This window comes from Terrapene carolina, unplaced genomic scaffold (assembly GCF_002925995.2).
Source record: "Terrapene carolina triunguis isolate 2854851 unplaced genomic scaffold, T_m_triunguis-2.0 Scaffold234, whole genome shotgun sequence".
NCBI classification, from domain to species: Eukaryota; Metazoa; Chordata; order Testudines; family Emydidae; genus Terrapene; species Terrapene triunguis.
Window position 1 is genome coordinate 2,627,746 of NW_020664585.1, and position 25,105 is coordinate 2,652,850.

At 38.6% G+C, this 25,105-nt stretch overlaps 1 protein-coding gene across 1 annotated transcript in view; it reads right to left on the bottom strand.

Moving 5' to 3' along the window:
• Positions 1-1,304: 1,304 nt before the first annotated feature.
• GRK3 (G protein-coupled receptor kinase 3) overlaps positions 1,305-25,105 on the bottom strand; it is a 46,806-nt gene continuing 23,005 nt past the window's right edge. Inside the window, exons 9-18 of the mRNA XM_026656968.1 lie at positions 24,509-24,603; positions 22,304-22,411; positions 18,295-18,361; positions 17,962-18,062; positions 16,603-16,669; positions 16,002-16,097; positions 9,352-9,514; positions 7,530-7,666; positions 6,462-6,575; positions 1,305-5,906 (exon numbers count right to left, since the gene is read on the bottom strand). Coding sequence (XP_026512753.1) covers positions 5,745-5,906; positions 6,462-6,575; positions 7,530-7,666; positions 9,352-9,514; positions 16,002-16,097; positions 16,603-16,669; positions 17,962-18,062; positions 18,295-18,361; positions 22,304-22,411; positions 24,509-24,603 — 1,110 coding nt within the window. The 3' untranslated portion in view covers positions 1,305-5,744. The remainder of the gene's footprint in view (positions 5,907-6,461; positions 6,576-7,529; positions 7,667-9,351; positions 9,515-16,001; positions 16,098-16,602; positions 16,670-17,961; positions 18,063-18,294; positions 18,362-22,303; positions 22,412-24,508; positions 24,604-25,105) is intronic.

A 25,105-nucleotide genomic window follows, 5' to 3' on the forward strand; every position in this document is an offset into this window, starting at 1 on the left:
TTCTTTGTTTTTAGCACCAAATGCACTATATGTCCTGTAATCTATGTATAAGACTGTGAATAAATGTATATTGATAAGAACAGTGGCAATATTACTGCCGTATTATTTTACTTTTTCTTTAGGGAAAGTGGGGGGGGGCAGGGGGGAGAGAGAGCTGTCACATCTCTGAGGGCGTCATTGAAATTACAGGAAGCTTGAATGCAACTGAGCTAAGTAACACTCCACATGCCAAATTGTGGAGGCTGGGCCTACATACTGGAACAGTGTGGTCCACGCATGTGCTAAACTCACACAACATGCTCAGTGCCATTGTTTTTAAAACCTAATATAAGAACGGCCATCCTGGGTCAGACCAAATGTCGTTCTAGCCCAGTATCCTGTCTTTCGACAGTGGCCAATGCCAGGTGCCCCAGAGGGAATGAACAGACCAGGGAATCATCAAGTGATCCATCTCCTGTCACCCATTCCCAGCTTCTGACAAACAGAGGCTAGGGACACCATCCCTGTCCATCCTGGCTAATAGCCATTGATGGACCTATCCTCCATAAACTTATCTAGTTCTTTTTTTAATCTTGTTTTAGTCTTGGCCTTCACAACATCCTCTGGCAAGGAGGTCCACAGATTGACTGTGTGTTGTGTGAAGAAATATTTCCTTTTGTTTGTTTTAAATCTGCTGCCTATTAATTTCATATGGTGACCCCTAGTTCTAGTGTTATGAGGAGTAAATAACACTTCCTTATTTACTTTCTCCACACCAGTCATGATTTTATAGACCTCGATCATGTCCCTTCTTAGTCGTCTCTTTTCCAAGCTGAAAAATCCCAGTTTTATTAATCTCTCCACATATGGAAGCTGCTCCATACCCTTAATCATTTTTGTTACCCTTTTCTATACCTTTTCCAATTGCAATATAACTTTTTTGAGATGGGGCGACCAGATCTGCACACAGTATTCAAGAGGTATTTCCAATTCCAATATAACTTTTTTGAGATGTGGGCGTACCATGGATTTTTATAGAGGCAATATGATATTTTCTGTCGTGTTATCTATCCCTTTCTTAACGATTCCCAACATTCTGTTTGCTTTTTTGACTGCCGCTGCACATTGAGTGGATGTTTTCAGAGAATTATTGACAATGACTCCAAGATGCAAGATCTCTTTCTTGATTGGTATCAGCTCATTTAGACCCCATCATTTTATATATATAGTTGGGATTATGTTTTCCAATGTGCATTACTTTGCATTTAATTAATATTGAATTTCATCTGCCATTTTGTTGCCCAGTCACCCACTTCTGTGAAATCCCTTTGTAACTCTTTGCAGTCTGCTTTGGACTTAACTATCTTGAGTAATTTTTTATTGTATGCAAATTTTGCTACCTGACGGTTTACCCTCTCTTTCAGATCATTTAGGAATATGTTGAACAGCACTGGTCCCAGTACAGACTCCTGGGGGACACCACTATTTATCTCTCTCCATTCTACGAGCTGACAGATCTAATGCCCACTGACTTCAATAGGCGTTGGAGTAAGCCCCAAATGAACACTCAGTACACTCATGTATTTATGATGATAAATAAGCTCATCTCCGAAAAGTATTATTAAAAATATTAGATTTTAGCCTTAAATCTAGCTGGACTAGCATGATAATGAAATGAAGCTAAAGCATAACTTTTCTGAAGAAGCATTTAAACAATGATACTTAAACTACAAGGATGACCTATACCTGGGTAAAGAAATTAACAGCACTATAAATGTTCATCTACGGTTTTGCAAGCTCGTATTCAAGTACATAATAGATTTGAACAATAAATTGCCCCTAATTTCTAGCTTAAACACCATGAGGCCTTGGGCCATTTTACAGAGTGTTCACTGAAATGGTGCACAGCATCTCCCAACTCATGGAAAATACCCATTTCTGAAGATTTCCACCGTTATACTTCTGTTTTTCAGTATAAATGAATGATGTTTTGCTTATCCCAGACTTAGGTCCTGATTCAGGAAAGCATCCCAATTCGGGAGAGCGGTTAAAGCACAAAAGTCAATGTGACTTACACACCTGCTAAAGTGCTGTCCCAAATTGGGGCCCTAATTCAGAACAGTAAATCGGAAGGTCTAACTTATTCCTTGCACACTCAAACTGCCACGGTCTTTCTTCACTAGGGGAACTGTAGTAAGCAAAGAATGGAGGGTGAGCCCCATGTCTTTCAAGGACAATTCTGAAGCCTGTTAGGCCCTAAGCCTTTAAAAGCTTACACACATGCTTAACTTTAATCATGTGAACAGTCTCAATCACACTACTCATGGGCTTGATTACACTGATGCACATAAACAAGTCTCTGCAGGATTAGGGCCTTCAGAAATTCATCAGCTCATATGTCAGAAGAACTAATATACAGAATTATTGAGAAATATCCCCAGCAACACCCAAGGTGTAGGAGGGCAAATCTGACATTGTCTGGAATATATTTTGCTCTAAAATGAAAAGGAAAAAGTTACCCACAAATGAATAAAATAAACGCCTGCACTAGAGCTGAATAAACATTTACAGCCTTGCAGATAGCAACATATTGAAAAGCCGCATTTAATGTTTAATTTAGTTTTGTTGACGCAAGCAGCTTTTTCTTTTAATTTTTAGTTCCCTGAACATTTTATAAGCACACTGAGCGTACAAAGGGGGTTCAGATGTCTAAAAGACAAAACCAAGTCTTATCTCACATTTTCAATTTTTAACAAGTTTTACAACATATTTATATTCTTTAAAGATCCTTGTGAAAAAACAATTTGGTTTGTCCCATAAAGACATTACAGAATTTGATATCTAAAATAGCAACAATTGGTTAAGAACAACAACAAATCTCTGACTTCAGAATTCTTAAATTTTAAATCTCTCCCTACAGTATAAAATCTAATTCTGAGTTTTCCAAGCAAAACCTTCATTTATTAGTGATAAAATACTTTACCGTGAATACAAGTGTGGGGGTTTTGTTAAGATAACTGTTCTTTCAGAAATGTGAAGTTACTGACTGAGACAGTGGAATGGTGCAAAACACTCAACTTCTACAAAGCTTCAACAATTCATGTTAATATTCTGGGCAAAAATAAAACTGGAGGAAAATAAATAATGATATATTTATATTAATATTTGACTCCTATACGCAATTATCAAAGGGAATGCAGTGAATATTAAGTGACAGATGATTTTAGCTGCCATTTTAAAAATCAAAATCCAGATAACTTCAAACAGCTTACAAAAATGAGGTGATAATGTACAAAGCTACAGTATATTCAAGTGTCAAACCAACTCTATTTTGTAATTTAATTTTTAAAATAAACATATCTTCCACAAGTTATTACATAGCTTTGATTCAAAGAAATGAATGTTTTAGAGGCACACATTTTTAGCTTCAGATATATCTTCCTTTTATCTACAGAAAATAGCATTTTAGAATTTAATATGATGAAAATATCAGAATCATAACCATAGATCCACAAATGTTCCGAAAGGATATGATGACAGAAAATTTCAGCTACTGGAAATAATTAAAAGAGAACAAATGGAACTGATCAAATTGACCTTGAACTAATAAAACACGAATGGAGTAAGAGATGATATGAGGGTTTTTTTAGTGTGGTTTTATCATAGATTGAGCTTTCGTTTTATTCAAAACACAAATCAGAATAGGTGCGTGTGTGGTATTCTAGGAAAACAATTCAAAAATATCCAGTGTACAGTAGATTACATTAAAAATCTGCCACTCCACAGTGGCATGAGTTTAGGAAAATACCACAGTTACTGCTCATAGAAATATACCTGGACTTCAAAGGTTACTTTTCAGTAGATGAAGATGGAACTCCATGCTCATTTTAAAAAGTAGTCCAAGAAAATGAATGTGTAAATATCCTTTTAAAATTACCACTTGCCAAGCATAAAATATTTTTTAAAATTCAATTTCTTTCTCACACTATAACAAGATATAAGAAAAATGGTTGGCATTGTTGTCAGATTTATTAAGCCATCCCAGTTTTAGTAGCTCATACATCCAATTTCACAAGAATGTGGAGGATAAATAGATGAATTAAAAAAAAAAAAAAAAAGGATTTTTGAGTTTTTTGGCACTTTATACTTTGCTGTCCATGAAACCATTCTGAAGCTCTGCGGTTGACTGTTAGCCAGACAAGCTAGAAATGAACTGGTCAGAAGGGATGGGCAATTCTGCTCCCATTTACACAGGCGCAAGTCTGTTGACTTCTATGAGAGTTACACCCATGTAACTCAGCAGAATGTGACCCGCAATAAACAATGTAATACAGAATTAGATGAAGGCTCAAATTCTCCTCTGACTTGCACCTCTTGCAAACCCATTAGATTCAATGAGACTCATAGTATGCATAACAGGGTAGAAATTGTCCTGAAATGTTCAAAGTTGTCCAAAGATTATATACTATATCTTTACTTCCCTAAAATATCACCTTACATGTGACATATGAATGATGACATAAGGAGAATTTACATACATTTGGCATATAATCGTCTTATTTTTGTCATTTTCATCCTCAATATTCTCAGACTGTTTTCAGTGTGAATGTCTGAATTCTCTATAAAAGGAAATTTGGACTTCTTTTTGAAATTCCTGCCATCTGATGTGCATGTGAATGTTAAGTGCTTGGCTATGATGAAAGTCTGGGATAACTATGCTACACATTACTTTGAGAGAGAGAGAGAGAGAGAGAGAGAGAAGGGTCTATGAGTCCAACCTCTTAAGAGCGATCCAGAAGAATACATACCAAGTTATCCATACATTTTAATCCAGTGTGTGCACTAGTACGCACTGGATTTACAGAATTCTTTAATTTTTAAAAAGTGCAGTTGAGCTGACATGGAAAAGAACTGTTTTGTATTCACTGTAAACTTTTCAAAAGGAATCTGCTGTTTAAAAACTGTGCTAAAATAATCAATTTATACAACAGACCACTAGATGAAGCTACCATATATTCCTCTTCACCAATTATTACTCTATTGTGTCAGTTATAGTTTTGTATATACGTAGAAGAAACAAAACGGTGGTAGCTACTATTAGTGAGTACAACAAACCAAGTGAATAATCTGAGTTCAATGTTTCCATGAAGTATCAACAACATTCAAACCACAGGACAGTTAGAAATCAGTATTTTGAAGTGCATAAGAGTCACACTGTTGATCACCAGCAGTATGGAGCAAGGATCTATTAAAGTCAATAGTGATGGCTGGAAAGAACAAGGCAACATATAGGATTACCTGTTATCCCACATGAGAAATTTGCAGTTCCTTCCAAAGGCTGGGTTATGTCAATAACAGACATCAACATGTAAATGATAAAGAGTAGTAACCATTTCAGTTTCCAGGTTTGGTACATACCAAAACAAGGGTATTGCAAAGAAAAGATTATCTTCCTTCCTTCAATAGTTCTAGGATAACAGACCATTCGAACACCACCAGGGTGTGACGATGCATGGGAACGATAAGCAGCCTCTACATTTGGCAACGTTCACTACTGCTATTAGTGAGAATTCACCTGGTCATTGCTTTAGTCTTCACAACCTCCAGATGTCGAGTCCTGTCATCATCCCATGCTGTGAACATCCAAGGCGTCGTCTTCGAAGTACTTCCTGGTTGAGGGATTGTACAAGTAACTAATGATGCTGTGGCCTCAGACATGGTGACGGAGCAGCTTTCCCTACGTGACCTTTGTTCTCTCATCTCTTCTACAGCCCATTGCTATTCCTATGGCTGAGTGGTGGCTTTGAAAGCTCTACAACGGTTGAGCGAGATTTATTGAGAAACTTTGGAGCGCGACGCAGCAGCCTCTGTGCCTCAGTAAAGGTTTCCGTCAGCTCTTTTTTCCACTGAACAAACTCTGGGTCACTCTGAAAGGGATACAGAAGTTGTTAGGCACTTCATAATCAAGTGCACATACTGGGCAATACCACTTTCCCTATTAGCATTTTTAAACAATGTACTTTATTTTCCATTGGAAAATGAATGGCTCTGGGTATTGGTAACACACAACCTTTCGTCTTTAAGCACTGAGTCAAACCCAGGCAACATGGTAGCAACCAAAGCGGTTACTACTCTTTACGAATGTGCTAACTACCTTGAGCTGCTGGGAAATTAGTTTGCTTGTATGGGCAGACTAGGCTACTTACGCTCCTAAATTAGTCAGTCAGTTTTGAAAATTGTATCCATTATTATTAAACTGAATTAACTCTGACGTAAGTTCCATTGAAATCCAGGTTTTCAGGTGTGCCACATTGACCTAGTACAGCCGTATCCCTCCCACTTCGCATGTAAAGCATGGCAAATACTTCATGAGTTTAGTGTAGACTTGAAAACTAAGAAAAATATTTAATTTTACCATTGGGTTTTATCATTGCATACAAAACATCTGCTTTAGTCATCACTGAAAAATTACAGTTGCTCACCTCACACTGCAGGACAAATTGTTTTCCTCCTTTAATTCTCAGCAAGATGCATTTCTTATCTTTAATCTGAGTTTCTTCCACTGAGACTATCTGTTCCATTGTCAGTAGATTTTGCTACCACACATTGCAAAAAGAAAGCTGAATTACAATTTGAAGCTGTTACCCAACAGACCTAAAGCTGACTCCTAATTAATTGGGAATATACACGTGAATAAAGTTACTTACAGGAGCAAATGTTCGCATGATCTGACCCTTAGCTTCTAGTAATACACGAACTAAAAATAGTTCATAAAGTAAGAGAAAATATTCAAAGACATTTACCAAAGGATTTAGTCGCAAAAAATTACTAAAAAATCAACTCAGAACAGCACAAAACAAGACACTGCAAAAAAGGGATGTCATTATGAACTAAATGAGTGTTTTCCCCAATAAGAGCTGCATTTTACTTTATTTTCTTTCAAACAGTATTGCTGTGAAACACTTTAATCAATTGTTAGACAATCTTACTGTCTATGTCAAAGAGCTGAGAAGGATTATTGAAGCACTACAAAGGTACAGATGGAAAAACATACAAGCAGTTTTGTATAAAAGTTTTCAGTAAATACTGCAATGGAAGAACAATATTTTCAAAATCTCTTACAGTGGTGTAGCTAAATACACAGATGACATCCCTAAAACACGATCACAGTTGGTCTGAACTATAGCACTATCTTTGAGGTCAATGCTATAGTGTTTCTATTGCCTTACCATTTTATGTTTTTTTGTATAAATACTCCAGAGGTCCTAAATGAAAAAACAATACATTGATAAACTCCCAATTCTTAAAAAAAAACCACAAGTCTGTAAAATCTATTTTAGGTTGCTTGACATCAATGTGCCTACTCACAAAGTAAAGTACTACTCCATGTGAGAAGAGGTATAAGAATCTGACCTGCCATAGTGACTCCAGAAAAACTCAGACTTCAATGAGAGTTTTCCTGAGTATGGACTTCAAGATTTGGCAAAAATGCCTATCTACATTTGGTACCTTTACAATAACTGTGCTTGTTATACTAATTTCACACTCACCCGTGATTCTCCTTCTCCTCGCCATTCAAGTCGGTTTGGAAAGAGGTAAAAGTAACGACGTTGCCACTGAGTCAAGAATGGGTTCCCCAATTTCAACATGTACCCATGCATAATGCAGTCCTTCCCTAGTGCATAATCTGTGAATAGAACAACTTCATTATACACAATCAGCTACAACCCAGTGTTCAGGACATGTGCTCTGTTCAGAAAAGGTTTACTAGAGTTTTCACAGCCTATTAAATTTCAGCAGAAGATTCAGTACACATAATATTCTCTACAGTGTGTTACCTTTTGCTTTCTAATTATTATATACACACGTAGACACTGAGCCAGATTCTGCACCCCATTACAGCTGAGGGCAATGAAATTGCACTGAAGTAACCAAAAATAGAATTTGGCCCTATTAAAGAAGACACCTGATTTACTGTTGAAAGAATTAACACTGAATATCTTGCGTAACAGCATATCTGCCTTTACAAGAGGAATGTTCTGTTCAACTGCTCAAATGTCCAGAGAGATCCCCATCAGTTCAATTTTACTTTTCCCCCCGATTCACTTAATTGAGAATTTATGAAAATATGCCAAAAATAATAATGCAGAAAGAAGGCAACAGTTAACACACGACAGAGAAGGGAGAGCAGCTCTGCTTTAAGAACATAAGCATGATCATGCTGGGCCAGACCAATGTTCTATCTAGATGCTTCAGAGGGAATGAACAGAACAGGGCAATTATTGAGTGATCCATCCCCTGTCGTCCACTCCCAGGTTCTGGCAGTCAGAGGCTTAGGGACACCCAGAGCATGGGGTTGTGTCCTGGACCATCTTGGTTAATAGCCATCGATGGACCTTTCCTCCATGAACTTATCCACGTCTTGGTTTGCATTTTGAAGTGTGCCCATGTTTCAGTGCCATAATTTATCAATTGTTTTAAAATACTATATGAAATATGGAAATACTATGAGAGAACAATCAGAAAACAAAAGACCCCCTCCCCACAAAAAAAGAGAGAGACAGAGAGAGGGAATTTCTGAAGAAATACGGACTCACTTCAAACTACCACAACTGGACACCATATTGAGGGGTAGGGAACAAGTGAAGGAGCTCATTCTGCACTGACAAACTCATGGAGCCTCTCTGAAGTCAATGGAGTTCTACAAGATGTAGGTCAATGCAAACTTGTCCTAAGGTGATGAACACACTAGAGGGCTACCGCATACCAAAGAAGAGAGGGTCCCAACACGGTCACCGATCTCAAGTACATAATTCAATATCTTATTCAAAAGAATTACATCTGATACAATGGGTCTCGTTTTTTCATTCAGATGCTATCCTCCCCATAAAATCAAATCCCGGATACACATTACTGAAGATACCTGAAACTTACAGATAACCAAATGCACCATACAGTAATCCCTCTTGACTTTAAAGGATTCATTCATAACTTTTCTAAAAGGGATAGCTCAGTGGTTTGAGCATTGGCCTGCTAAACCCAGGGTTGTGAGTTCAATCCTTGAGGGAGCCATTTAAGGATCTGGGGCAAAAATCAGTACTTGGTCCTGCTAGGGAAGGCAAGGGGCTGGACTTGATGTCCTTTCCAGTTCTATGAGATAGGTATATCTCCATATATATATATATCATACAATATCTCAAAGTATTTTAAGAAATACAGACTGAATTAAATGAAAGCTAAAAGACTCATTAAAGCATGAACTCTCTGAATTACAGGTAATTAACAACATAAAATAAAAGATTACCTGTTGGAACATATTTAATAACCTTATCTAGCATTAAAGAGTGAAAAGATGTGCACTGGACGCATTACCTTCCTCATGGCCAAGTTGTTTATTTTTAGCCCTCTTCCTGGCCTCAATTTTATCCGTGTCTGCATTTACTGCATCATAAACAGTTTCTGCTACTTCTTGCTGCCAACGCTCTGATATTACCAGAGGGAAGTTCTTATACAATTCTTGGTCACTATCAACCAACTAGGAGGGGAAAATATCATAAAACAAAGGATTTTAATAAGTTCTATTACCATTACCAACATAGTCAATGATTCCAGTGCAATAATAATTATAGTTTAAAAAAAGAAGAGACTGAAATTGACACTGTGAAGTAGACTAAGATTCCCAATGTTGCATGTAGTACAAACTCGAGAAGGCAAAGCTATGCAGTGCACTGTACAGTTTTCTAGTTCTGGTGTATTTAAAGCGATAGCATCTTATTTTACAGTATGGACATTTATCTCAGTCATAAATATACAGACACTGGATTTTTTGCTATTCTTTAGACATTGCTCAAAAACTCTTATATCAGCAATACGACGTAAGTTATACAAGTGGTACATTGCCTGAAAAAGGATATAAAAATTTTGACTGCCACCTTAAGATGGACTTCTGAAATTCCTACTTTTCTTAGCTGCCCTGTTCAAAAAATCTCTAACTATATAATAAGTTCCTCTGCCTACTTCTCTAGCAACACCTGGCTCCACTAAATCTGCTTCAGCTCTCAGAAACAGTATTCTTTTGGGAACTAACTAACTTTTCAATGTATTTCAATCCACATATCATAAGGCAAAGATGAAAAATGTGTAGTTTATTATTTAAATAGTTGTAAATGTAGCGCATTACCTGGGAGCCTTACAATAATTCAAACAAAAATGATAAATATTATTTCATCCTCACCCCTCGCTGCACTGGCAAGCCCACTAAGCAAAAGGTTGGCCAAACAGACACATTTGCCTTACTTCCTGAAGCTCAGCAAAACCAGATCCTTGCAGTTTGCCAAAAGCAGCAAGTTCCAGATCCTTGAGTCACTGTGCTGATATGAAAAGGCATTTTTCACACAGATACTTTCCCATGCTTCCACGGTAACTTTACAATTGTTAATAATGCACCTTTAAAATAGTGGTGTACGCTACTGATTTCAGACTGTCTTCATGTCATACTGCCCTTTTTTCTTCCCACATTAACTACAGTACTTAAACTGAACTGTACTGAACATAACTGAAATTATTTGATTCTGGAAAAAAAGATCCTCTGTGGGTTGGTATAGCAACCTTTAGGACTGACAGCACTGGGCACAGAGTTTTTGGTACAATGCGAAGAATGATCACATTTTTCTCTATAAAGTTATTTATATTTTGGGTTTCAGGGTTAGTCTCTGGTGATACCTTTTCTCGCAATATCTAAACTCTTATACTTTTCTCTTTCCTCTATTGCTTTCTAACCCTGCTGAAAAATTGGACTTTCTTTCAGAGAAACAAGATAAAATGCAAGCTTTGCCTTCCTAACGGGAAAGTAAACCAACTCCCTTTTTATGTCCCCACCCCCCAGTTTAGGCCCCAGTGGCCTAATTCATCCTCCCACCTTTTTCAAAGGGATGGGATCAGACCCTATAGAGGCCAGAAACTCTGGGATCAGAGCTTCTCAGACCTAGGGGTCCTTCCCTGTTATGTCTCGTGTGCCAATCTGAATTTTAGGCTGAATGAGGTGACTGCGGACAGTGGGGCTTATAAAGAAGCCTTAAGGAGTGAGACTGAAAGCCCCAGAATCAAAAATTGGATGAAGTTTGGGTGAGAGGAAACTTGGGCATAGGAGGAGGATACACTATTGTTCGCTTTACTTTAAAAAAACCCAAACAAACAAACAAACCCCAAAACACAACCACCCTGAAACCAAACACACAATTCCTACAGAACAGCTGGACCATTATTAGTCATGTACAAACTATCTGTTCATGAAACAAAGGAAAAACCAAATCTTTTCAGTCACATGCAATACGATTTAGTTGAAGTACTGTAGTATGGCAGGTTGGCCATAAATTCATCGATTCCAAGGCCAGAAGGGACGACGGTGATCATCTAGTCTGACCTCCTGTATAGCACAGGCCAGAGACCTGCCCCACAATAGTTCCTAGGGTCGATCTTTTAGAATAACACCCAATCTTGATTTACAATGGTCAGTGATGGACAATCCACCACACTCCTTGGTAAAAGATATGCTCTAGGAATTAAAAGATACATTTCCAGGACTTATTTTGGGGAAGTTCTATGGCCTCTCTTATACAGGAGGTCAGAGCACAATGATCCCTTCTGGCCTTGGAATGCATGAAATGGTTCCAATGGTTAAATCATCCTCACTGTCAAAAACGTATGCCTTATTTCCAGTCTAGTGGCCAGAGATGCAATTATTCTGTGCGAAAGAATGAAACAAAAGCCATCAAGAAGACTGAGCTAGTTTAGAAAACGGGCTCTGGATAACAACTGATAGGAGAGAAGGAACTAGCAATAGCTCAGTAAACGAGTTACTGCGGATACTTATTTAAAGCGGAAAGAAACCCTAACCTGACACCTGCCTATCACCTCCCTGAACACCTTGCTGTCAAACTGCATCCCTTTCCCTCAGCCTGTGTCTCTTTGGTTTGTAATCTCTGGGTCAGGGAAGATGTCTTCTTGCAAGAAGCACAAAGAGACCCTGATTCTGATGGAGGCCTTTGGGATCTTCCCCAAGATAAATAGGTAATGGAGAAGAAAGCAGAGCAGTTCAGTCTCCAAAACTGTCACCTCCTTGCCAGCAAACTGAGAAAGCTGGTGCTGTTTTATGAAAACCCTCATTTCCTCTGTATTTGACTCAGATGTAGGGGATTAGTCAATCCTCTCAAAAGGGATTATAAAATCTTAGCCTGAGCATAAACTGCACAGTGCACTGCAACTCTCATAGACTCATGAGTGAGGAAATCAATGTACCTTAAGGGCAACCTGTACAAAGAATAAGTCATGAGTCAACAACATGCATTACAAGTATACACCTTGCTGAGAATTTAAGTTCCATAATATAGCTAAAGAAGACAATTTAATCTAGTTTCTCCTCAGAAAATGGTGCTTGCGATTATCAGTCAGGCATTCCTGTGCTTCAAGAAATCAGACACTTATTACCCTACTGTTAGCTGGCACTGTGGTGTTTACTAGTGAAAAGAACATTTTCTGTGCTTTGTATTTCTTTCTCAACATTTAAAAACTGTCTTATGCCAGCTGCTAGTAACTGCAGTGGGTGACACTGACGGATAAGTTCCCCTTTTTAGTCACTGTGGGTAGTTAATATATTTCTGTTTAGGGAGGTTGGAGTAATTTCTTTCTCTCCTGACTCACTACCTGTAATTATATCTTGGTTATACCTGCAATAATAACAAAAATAAAGTTTCACCTATAAAAGAAAGTATGTTGAAATAATAATGGGGATATACCTTAGAATTTAAGTTAATCATTTTGTCTAGGTATTAAGCAGGTTTCAGAACAGAGGATGAAATAGCATATTATATACCACGTTAGCTGGGCACAAGAAACTAAGATAAGGATGGAGTAGCAACTATTGCTCTAGATTTCTTTCCTTTAATGTTGTTTTTCAATAGTTTTGTGTAATAATAATGTTAACATGAAAATTAATAGACTTCAGTTTTGTGGCTGCTTTAGATCCAATCCAATGGAACCGAACCCTTCACATATGGTATGACCCTGCTATCAGTGTTCAAGTGGGTACAGGAGTAGTTTGAACATAAGACACTATTGTTGAAACAAGGTTACCTTATCCGAACTCTCACTAATCATTATTTTATTCTTACATATGAGGTCTCTGTCCATGGAATATTTCCCATATATTTATGCTATCATAGATGTTAATGCACAAACTTTCATTATAAATCTATAGGTAGTGAGAAATTTATTCATAGATTTGTTATTTATAGAGTGAGAATGGACTAGAAGTCTTAACATTCAGATCCAGAAACTCCTGTGTTCAAAGCCCTGCTCTGAAAATAAATTCTTCTAAGGCAAGTTACTGCGCAGTAAAGCAGCTTGCTGTGGTGTAACTCCCAAGGTGTACACACGGCCAAGCCACTTAATGCGCAGAAACTCCTCAGTTGCAGCCTTGCAAAAAACCAGCTGTATTGACAGTGTAAACACAATACAGCACAGAAAGCAATCAACTGGCCTCCAGAAGTGTCCAATAATCCCTTAAGTGGCCGCCCTGCTCATTGTTTTGAACTCGGCTGCCCTGGAGACATGCGCCCCTCCCCTTCCAAAGCTCCGCTTCTGACAGCTGTTGTGTGCTGTGCTGATCTGCTCCAGGGGACAAAGCAAACCATTAATGTGAATGCTTGTGCTGCTGAACACAGAGGCAGGTGTGTGTGTGTGGGGGGTGTGTGTGCGAGAGACAGACTGCTGTGCAGAGAGCTGGGGAGGGAGACGGGGGCTGATGTCGGGGTTTCCCCTTCCCCCTGCCTCAGGACTGGTTGCTTCCTGCTGCTGTCTGAACTTACAAGACAGCATGCTGACACACTCTTTGTCCCCCCAAACACACTGTTTCTCCTCCGCCCCCCATACACACACACACACTCCCTGTCACACACTCTGCACCCCCCCACACTTCAGTTGAAAAGCAGCTGGCAATGTAGTAGGATGCCCATGGAGCAATGAGTTTGGGAAACCTGCATCATGTGACACTGTGCCTGCCCCATGAGGCATTGCAAACCCTTCGCAAAGCACCCTGTGGCCAGTTGCACAGTGGGATAGCGACCACAATGCACTGCTCTCGTTGCCATTGCAAGAGCTGCTAATGTGGCTGCGCTCCACTGTCACAAGGAACACAGTGTGGACACGCAACAGGGGCTTAATTCCAGCGCTTTAATAGAAGTGGTATAACTTGCTGCGCAGAAACTTGCCAGTGTAGACATACCCTTAGTTCCTGGACAAGTCACACATCCTATCTACCTTATTTTCCCATGCAGAAAAAAGGATGACAATTACTTACCTCACAGGAGTGTCAAAAGGATTAATTAATGTTCACAACATGCTGTGAAGTTGTAATGTGTAATATAAATGCTCAGTAGTAGTACTTACAAAAAGAACTTTTCCCTCTAATCTGTCCTGTGGGGCCTCTATTGTATAGTCTACCCCCATTTGATGCACTGATTTCACACTGATATTGCTGGTAGATCTATATGTGAATAACCCACTGAAGAACTGCCACAGTGATTATCAGAGAGAAGAATTTCATCCTACGTATATAACAGGTGGCAATATTTATTAGAAAGTCGTGTACATACTCAGTCACTACAAGTCAAACAAATATTTTACCCATTGCAAAATGTTGGTTTTATCCACCCTGACGACTGAGTGTGTGCAAACTTCTTTTCACTTAAGTTGTTTTGGCAGTAGCACGACTAAAATATCATGGCAAAACGGAGGGTTTTCTCTGAATGATTTCTAAATCAAAAGTAATCTAACCACCTCAAACACTTGCTTTGTAAAAATAAACTGCCTACACCTGATAATATCTGTGACGAAAGTAGGATTTTTCTGTAATATTTTTAGGAATGGTATAAACGGAAGTAACTTACTTGACTATGGACTGCTACCCAGTAGGTGCAGACGGGTTAAAATGCTCCTTGGGCACAGCAGGAGACCTGAGCTGTGTGTGTCATGTAACTGTCTGGGTGGGATGAATGGTTGTTACTGGCTGAAACCAACCCATACCAATGGAGGATCCCGAAAGATAATGGCAACCCCAACAGCCAGAACATTCACAACTAGCAACCAACAGCTAAGAGAAAGGAGATTTCCCCCACTTCTCTGCAAGAAGGCCCTGAGCTGGAGAACAAAGGGGGAAGGTTCAAATAGCTGTGTCAAGAGCTGGCCTCTGGTACTGACAGATAAAAGGACAGAGAGCCAAGATGGATTTCCACAGCAGCTTGGCTGGGTGGAGCCCTGAAGTTGGCCAGTACAGACGATGGGCAAGTCTACACTACAAAATTAAGTTGACCTAAGTTACGCTGACGTACAGCCACTGCAGTAATTAAATAGCTTTTGCTCCTGGTGAGGATATGCAAGGCCGACACAAGGAGTGTAGTAGGGACATGCAAAAGCAATTTTATTACTGCAGTGGCTGTACGGCAATGTAACTTAGGTTGACTTAATTTTGACCTGTAGACTTAGCCTCAGTTGGATTTGCTGGGCAGAGCTCACGGTATGAAACAGGAGTGCTGGAGCCCACAGGCTCAGGCTCAAAGGTATTGAAGCAAATGGCCTATCCTTAAGGAAGAGTGGGCCCCCCTTGGGGTCTGGCATGCTAAGGGATACCTCCAAGGAGTAGTTTAAAAGCTGGGGTATAGCCTAGATCCTGGGGCTCTGTGACAGTATGTATGCCAAATTTCAGTCAAACTATCATTTTAAACATACACAAGATATAAACACTTGACATTTGCTATACCTTGTTCTACTTGTTATGATCCCAAACCTGCAAACACCTCCACACGTGCATAAATTTAAGCAGTGAATAATCCATCTGAAGTAAATGACACTATCTGCACACTTAAAGTTAAGCGTGCACATGACTGGGACCTGAAAGTGTCATTCATAATCTTTCATCTAAAAGTGTAAAGGGAACAACGGCTGAAGGAAAAATATTGCACATGTACCTTAATGCCTTTAGTGTCCTCTTCATCAAAGGAGCCAATATCAAAAGCATCTGCTGCATTTACTTCTCCCCGGGGAGGAATTAGTGGAGGAGGATACTGGAAATCAAAGGCAGGGCAGTCTAGTTACATAGTCAAACAATTAGTGTAATTATTTCAATCCATTCTGCATTTATACATGCCCTTTATCTTGTTGCCAAACAAAATGCAAGGTATTCCTACAGAGTAAACAATGTACTGCAATGAAACTAGGCTTAAGTATGCATTCCTTTACTGAAAGGTCTTCCCAAGGCACTTGAAAGCGCTTTATTTTTGTTATTTATATACAGTCATACAGAAGAGCCATATAAAAGATTGAAGACCTAGATTCTCCCCTGCCTGGCACGTTGTGCAATCATTTGAACCTACACATCTGTACAATGCTACAGATGAGAATTCTTCACTCACTCACATTGGTGATAGCATTTTACATCTACTTTGTGCTAACTATGCGCATATATACTTGGCAAGGAAGGGAGAATAAGGACCTAAATTTGCTGTTACCCCACCCTGCTTAAGTTTTACTGCTTTATAGCAAGAGGTAAGGTTACATTTTTATGTATACCTTTTGTAAGTAGACTTGTTGCCAGTCAATCCCTTTGAAAAAATGATGCTCTTTTATTTCTTGCGCGCTGCAAAAAAAAATTTAACATAACAACAAAATGTAGAAGCTTTTCAAGTTATGTTTAAGAACCCCACAGTGGAAAAATTCTTCTACGTAAACCAATACTTTCAGACAAGCACCCACACTCACTTTCTACTGCATATTACTATCTTAAATAGCACACAATGCCATTCTGCTAACAGTACCTGTAAAATGATCCCCAAATACTATATCCTACACTACTCAATGTATGTTGTTTCTACTTTAAGACAACAATCACCAACATATTGAGAGCATGAAACTCTAATTTTGTGAATGCTGTTCAGAGCCCTTTGATGTCAACTTTCATGGTACAGTAGAACCTCAGAGCTACAAACACCAGAGTTATGAAGTACGCAATCAGGCAGCAGCAGAGACAAAAAGAAAAAAAAGCAAATACAGTAGAGTACTGTGTTAAGCGTAAAATACTAAAAAATAAAGGGAAGTTTAAAAAAAGATTTGACAAAGTAAGGAAACTGTTTCTGTACTTGTTAAAAAGCAGCATTTTTCTTCTGCATAGTAAAGTTTCAAAGCTGTATTAAGTCAATGTTCAGTTGTAAACTTTTGAAAGAACAATCATAATGTTTTGTTCAGAGTTATGAACATTCCAGAGTTACAAACAGCCTCCATTCCCGAGGTGTTTGTAACTCTGTAATACCTGCAAATCAGGCAGCTGGACATCTAAGTGATATGACTGTACCTACAATTAACTCATTTAAAATCAGGGGCTACAGGACTGCTTGGAATAAGGTAAAAGTAATTTAAAATAAATCAGTATTTGTCAACAGTTATCAAATGTCCTATTTTCAGAAGATTGGAAAGCTGTGAAAATCTCAAATGCCACCATATGGGAACAGTCGCAACTGCTGACTTTTTAATAACAACAACACCACCACACAATTGAAAATATGCACTATAATCATGGTACTCAAAACGTCTGTATCAAAAAGCACAGAGCAGGAAAACTACAGAGCAACCAAAAATATGTAACATAGATAATAAAATAAAATAGTTAAAATGCCAACAACAAAACCTAAAAATGCTTAGAACAAACTTCGAAATAATTCCTGGCTAAGTGTCCCTCATAAAAGAGAGATTTCTCAACCTACCAATAATCAAAAGCAAATTGAACAGACACTGCATTGAACTTTAATGTTTTCTTTCCAACATTAACATGTTACAGCGATAGGAAGCAGATTCTGACCTAAAATAAAATAGATCCCTCATTTAAAGGAAAGGAGATATATGCAGGCTTTGCTTAATGGAGAAGCTAAATCCTACCTGCTACCCTGACAGCCAAGCCTCTTGCTAACATCACGTTGCAGAAGCCCTTCCAAAAGGGACTTTAGTTCAGGGGAAAATGAATCTGGTAACTCCACATTCTGAGGAATAAAAAAAGAATTATGACATGAATTCTTGGAACTAGTTCAATCTGAGACACCACCACATTTGAAAGGTAACTTATCCTTGGAAGAGTTTAGCAGCACAGTTCCTGCACGGACACATTCAGAATAAAGTTGTTTCTCAGAAAGAAGTGATGTACAGAACTTCTTAAAGGACATGTAATTAGCTAAGCATGAAAAGCTTAAATCAAAAGATCATTAGAATCCTTACCACGGTGAGCGTCATCCGGTCGATCTCATGCTTATCTTTGGTTTTGTGCTGTCTGAAAGGACTGTGACTGTAGAAATAAGAAAATGCACTAATAAATGTAAAGCCATAACATATCTGCTTATTTCAGCTGTGGCAACCCCAGAAAAGAGTGTAGCATCCTGTTAGTCACATTCTTCAAACTCATCAAGCCTATCCTACAGAACAATAAAACAAGCAGTGAAACTTTTAGCATTTCCAGTGAAAACTAGACTGGTCAAATACTGACATAGAATTCAATACTACAGGTGGGAATCCCCTGGGAATGTATGAGTTTGTTTTTATGACATTACATTTTCTGTAAAAACCTGCAGTACTTTGCAAAAGTAAATACTTCCTGTCACTTTGGTATTACTTGAACTTCTATAATAGTCTTTACAATCAACTTTAGAGAAAACAGATCTTTTAACTCTTTCACTGACTCCACACTAATGTCACCTAGGTTACTACATTTAGGAAAGCTGTTATTTCGTAAGTATATATGCAGTGGGCTAGTTTATAAATGAATGTAGTTTGAGTAATCAATCATTCCAGCACTTATGGATCAAGTACTGAAGTCCTCACTGAGTAAATCTCCAATGAAATAAATGACCTCATCTAACGGGGAAATTCTCAGAAGCTACCAAAACTTTGACATTTGTAAAATAACTATCTACAAATGGAAACCTAACATATTCTACAGAGCTGTTGACTCCATTATATATGGAAACTATGTAGCAAGAGGTTATGGTTGAAATGAAGGACAGTCTGTGACAGTCTACAGTGGCTGACTGGCAGTTTGAGAGTCTGTGGAGCCGCTACAGGAAATGCATGATTTGGGGTTGGTATAAGAATATTTCTAGTAAATGAGGCTGCTTGGGAACAAAGCTGGTTTGTCTGAATATCCAACGCACTGTTTTATACTAATATATTTTAGATGTTGTATGAACTTTCAAAGTATTTGATATTCTGTAGCAGTACTTGGTATATTACACATTTTCAGTAGCAACCTGAAGAGGTATTTAATCAAGGGGAGCGGGGCAGGTTAGTTACTATGGTTGACATTTATTCACTGTCTCCTGTCTCCAAATCCAGAGAGAAAGTTATTTTTCAAGAACAAAATACCTGTTTTCATATTAACCTATTCATTACCAGTTTTCAAGTACATAAAAGGCTGTTACAAGGAGGAGGAGGGAGAAAAATTGCAGCAAGGGCAGTTTAGGTTGGACATTAGGAAAAACTTCCTAACTGTCAGAGTGGTTAAGCACTGGAATAAATTGCCTAGGGAGGTTGCGGAATCTCCATCATTGGGAATTTTTAAGAGCAGGTTAGACAAACACCTGTCAGGGACGGTCTAGATAATTAGTCCTGTCTTGAGTGCAGGGGACTGGACTAGATGACCTCTCGAGGTCCCTTCCAGTTCTATGGTTCTATGATTAAAAATGGTAATGTCCTTTGTGTTTAGTGCTACCACTAGGAGTCCATCACACTGTTACATAGCCCCTATTGGCTTGTTTAGGTGTTTGTTTCTCCCGTTATCCTGAAGAGATTTCTTCAGCATGGATTTGATGGAGGGAAGACTGCATTATGCTTCCATGATGCTCTGCTGTGTCAGGGATGATGACTGGAGTTTGAAGGATTAAATGTGGCCTTAGATGAAGCAACAAGAAGGCTTTGCCAATAAATGAATGTGGTTGGCTATAGAAGGTCTCCTATATGGTTATATCTATACAACTTTTTAATTCTGTCTATTTACCTACATAAATTGGGTCAGCAATGAACTACTAATGTGGGCCTTATGTCTGATATTCAGAGCTATGCACTTACCTTGCTTGTAAAGTGCTCTGTGCTCCATGGGCAAAAGTGCTATGTAAGAGCTCATTACTAATTATTACTGCTAGCATAATCAACCAATTTGACAAGGCCAATGGAAAATCTAACATATGATAAATATTCTTGAACAAATACCAGTGGACCCTGACAGCCTCAAAAATGGATTATTTCATCTAATTGCAGTTTATTAACGTCTGAGATGAACACTGATGTGTTTATAAAACCTAAGTAGACACAGATGTTTATTGATAAAGGAACATTTCACAAAGGAGAGAGGAAGATGTTTTTGCACTCAGATATGATTCAAGGACAAATTCTGCCTTCAAATGTACCCAAGCAAAGGATACATTTATCTAAAATCTACAGATGTGAAAAGTTAATGTGATGCTACAGAAAAAAGCATGGCGAGGTACTCTCATCCACAAGTAAAAGTCTAAAGCATTACCTGAAGTCCACTAATGCCTTAGTAGTCTTTCTAAAGTACAGCAACCTTATGTCATTTAAAATACGCAACAATTGCCAGTAAAGTGGTGCACAGGTAGTAAAATATCCATTTCTAGCCAGAAATGGATGAGCAGCAAGCTGTTCAGAAACAGCCAATCTTTCCTAAACATTTTGACCCTTCGCTACTGACCAAATCATCACCCCACCATTACTAAAAATCTGTAACTACTTACAAGGGAGAGCACACAATCAGCTCTCAATAGCTAACGATACTTATTACTTCGGCTACTTTAAAGTTAAGTACTGACCTATAATTTGTTCTACATCACCCCAGTTCTTTTTCTTTCTCTATTTTTGATGTGCTGACGGACCCATGCTTTTTCAACGCTGTACCAAATCAATTTACTTCTTTTCCTAATAAACTTACTTTTATATTATAACCCTTTTGTTTATTAGATCATTTCCATCTGGCATTTAAGACTAATATAAAAACATGGTATAATTTCACTTATACAAATTATTACATTAAATCTCAAATAACTAACAAGAGCTGTAGAGATGCTAGTGAAAATATAATATATAAAAGAACAGCAGAAATTACTCTGATAAAAACATTTTAGAAAACATACCAACAGTGATCAAGACGCGCTACCTGTAAAAAAATCCATCACTTGTTTAAAAGAAGAGACATAATTTCACATCATAAATTTAGATTGTTTTTCATCCAGTGAAACAGCACTGAAGAGAAACACACCAATATAACATAATATGTGCAAAGAATAGTTTTGAGATTGTTTATATTTATACCCAGGCACAAATGTGCTCATGCTATGTGGACGATTGTATTATATTATTAGAATTTTAGGCCTACCACGACGTATGATTCTAGCATTTGTCTCTCTACCTTTTTTTTGTTTTGGTTTACTGTAGCTTTCAGCTTTTCAGCATCAAGCATTTTTGTTGTTGTTGTTAATCTGCAATTTTAGACCCAGCTGCGACTAGGTATTTTCAAGCAAATGCATAAGCTTCAAATGCCTTCAAGGAGCCATGACTAGCGAGAGGTCAGGTAGATAACTCCAGCTTTGTTCCACATGTCGAAGTCTCACTGATGTCAATGAGAGTTTCACATATAGATCAAGCACTGAATATGGCTTAGAGATACCTATTCTCTTCCACTACATGGGACTTTTATGCCAGTAATACCCTTTAGTGCAGTGGGGGGCAAACTGCACTACAGTCCCTCCTGAAGACCCACTTCTTCAACAAATAAGTAGACACACATAAGACAAGATGCTCCAGACACCCAAAAGGAGGAGTTAAAACATTCTAAATTGTAAAGCTTATTATATGTTTTAATTTCAGTCTCCCCCTTAAAAAAATGATGGAGAAGATCTTTTACTGAGGGAAGCTAGTGCCTGTAGGTCTAGCGGTAAAAGTCAGTCTTTTGAAGTGATTATGTCTGAGGAGCCAATAAGAACCTGACCTGTTCTCCCACAGTGCAATATCTGTAGCCACTACGAAAAGCAGAAATACTGTGAGGCAGAAGGAACCTGGAAATGCCAGAAGCCTAATGTTTTTTCTTTGTGCAGAGCTGGGGTGAGTAGGGGGGACTGCAGGATACACAGTATGAAATAACTAACAGAATGCATATTACTACCGTAGCTTATAGACAGAACATAAACGCACCCATATTAAAAAGGCAAGAGATTTCACTCACCCTCTCAGAAGTTTGAAAAGCATACAGCCTAAAGAGAACCAGTCTGCGCTGCTATCGTATGCTGTTCCTTTCTGGAGCACCTCAGGAGCCATGTATCCGTGGGTACCACTGGTGGAAACGGGGGAGGAGGGAGAGATGGGGAGGGAGGTCAACAGAATCTTGATTACAAAACAAAATTAACCTCTTATGAAATCCTGCACTATCCCAACAAGAAAGTCTACCTAGAACAGGGTGACTTCTCACAGTCATTTTAAATTGAAGTCACTTTGGCCACACTTACGCCCATTTGGATTTCCATGTTCTGTTAAGCCAGGGAGGCCCAAGCTCTGGCCTGGATGAGAGTTAGGACAGCTGGAGGCTGCTGTAACTCATGATGCAGGTATAGGATTGGTGAGACTGAGCTCTGCTCCACCATACCCCCTCCACACTCTGGTTCTCTCACATACCTCCCCGATACCAGGATAACGGATGAGGGCAGCTGGCACGGAAGCTCTACCCACCAGCTTTAGACCAGCAGAAAATTCACCTACTTCAGGGGAATTCCCTCCTTGTCACTCACAGCCAGAATTTGGCCCCAGTGTGCTGCCTATGTCCTATACATGATTCCAATCTGTAACTTTTTCCTGGACTTTAGTGAATGGCCAATCATTTTAAACATGAGGGACCAAATTCATCCTTTGTGCAAATCCACTGTAGTCATACCAGGGATGAATCTGGCCTTAAGAGTACAGAGTGCCACCAAAAATATGATAACTGCCCACACACACACAAAAATCAGAGTTCAATTACACCTCTGTAATTCCACTGAAGCCAGTGGGTGCAAATGGGATCACAATTTGGCCCAAACAACACTAGCAAAAATATGGATACACATATATAAGAGCACAATAAACCCTGAATTTTAGTTAATTTCCAAAAGGCCACCACTTCGGATAATTAAAACAATCTGGTGCTTCAAATCAAGCAGAGTTCTTATTTACTCTGAACACTGAATCATCACGAAATCATGGGTCATCTTCCAGTCTATGCCTACACATCAGCTGTTACAACTGCACAGGATGTTAGAAATTAGAGATGGAAGAGAATTAATAAGTCATCTAGTCTCTCTCCCAGCCAAAGCAGGATTGCTCCCTACAGAACATTTTCTAGAGCTTTCAGTGTCCAAAGCAACAGGGCTTCCACCCCTTCCCCGGGAAGACTACTGTTCAGTCTAATAGAGCTTATTATGAGAAAGTTGATCTCTATATTCAGCCATATTTTTTCCTCGTTTTAACCCATTATGCGTAGTTTGTACCACCCAAATAATTCTTTTCCAGCCTTCTTTCTTAAGCCTTTCAAAATAGATGTAGGCTATGAAACCCTCATTTATTGTGTTATTTGTAAAACTATTATGTTCCTCTTTTCTACCACTTTGCCAAGCTGTACAAATTTAGCTCTTTTAATCTTTCTACCTAAATCAGTCTCTCCTGCCTCAGATCAAGTCTGTTGCTTGTCTCTGAATTCCATCCATTTTGTCAATCTCTCTCTAGCATTCTATATGAACCTTCTCTTGCAATACCTTCAAAGAACACAAATGCAGTTTTTGGCTTCATACACAGATACATCAAGTAACAGAGCAGAAAAGCAACTGTCCTCTGATAGTCCAAGATAAATCAAAGATTCAAAATGTGTGTTCCACTGCTCAAACTCCTGTATACTTAATAACTGTTCCAGAGCCCAAATGTCAATACATGAAATACCTTAATTTTGATAATCTGTCATTCTCATCTGTCCAAATTCTGACCAAAGAAATACCTTTATATTATAATTACTATAACCCTCAGAGTGTTTTCTTATAGATGCATGAAGTGCCATCACACCCATGGCACTAAATACAAAATTAATATGAAAAATAAGTTTAAAAGGTTACCCATTGAAATCAATAAGGATACATGGGCATGTACATAGCTGCTTTAAAAAGGCACACTCAAGTACATGGTCTATTTCAAGATGGTGACCTGCACGCTAGCAGAAATCAGTGTTCCTAAGCACTCTTGTGATTTCCTTTCAATAGCAAAGTTCTCTGGGAGAGAAAATGAGCAGTTTAAAAGACAAAAATATATAAGATTAAGAATAGAGGTTTAGCAACGTGAAATCAAACTTAAAACAGGGCAAAGGATTTGTAGTTCGTATAACTAAATATATCAGCGTTCATGCAATACTTACACACTAGCATGTGGTTTCTTTTTGGAAAAATCACAAGCAAGACCAAGGTCTGATATCCTTACGTGTCCGTGCTCATCCAACAGGATGTTTGCAGGCTAGAAGCACACAAAGAAAGAAGTGTTACTGGCAACTGAAAAATACAAGCCTTTGATCACTAGGACAATTTCACAAAGCAACAAACCTGACTAGTCTATGACAATTTCTGTTGTTACTAACTCTATACAAACTAAGTACCAAGCAGTTTTGTACAATCAAGGCATGAATATACATGAGTTTGGGTTGGCCTTTATACTGTACCAACATTCTATGAATAAGGAAAACCTCAAAGGTTACACAAGGCAAGAAAACAAACCAGGTTTGAAACACGAGGCTGTTATGGGGTGTCTACTCCCGCTCCCCATAGCCTGATGAGGTAAAATAGGCCAATTAACCTTACAGGCTGCATCTGAGGGAGAGCCAGGGACTGATACGGCCTAATGGCTAATGAAGCCCAGCCAGGGGAGGATCTGGGATTATAGAGAGGTAGTTGGTGGTAAGAGAAAGGCTGCACGGAGGAGCTCTGAAGTTCCCCCTAGAGTGGAGGTGATTTGACTAGGT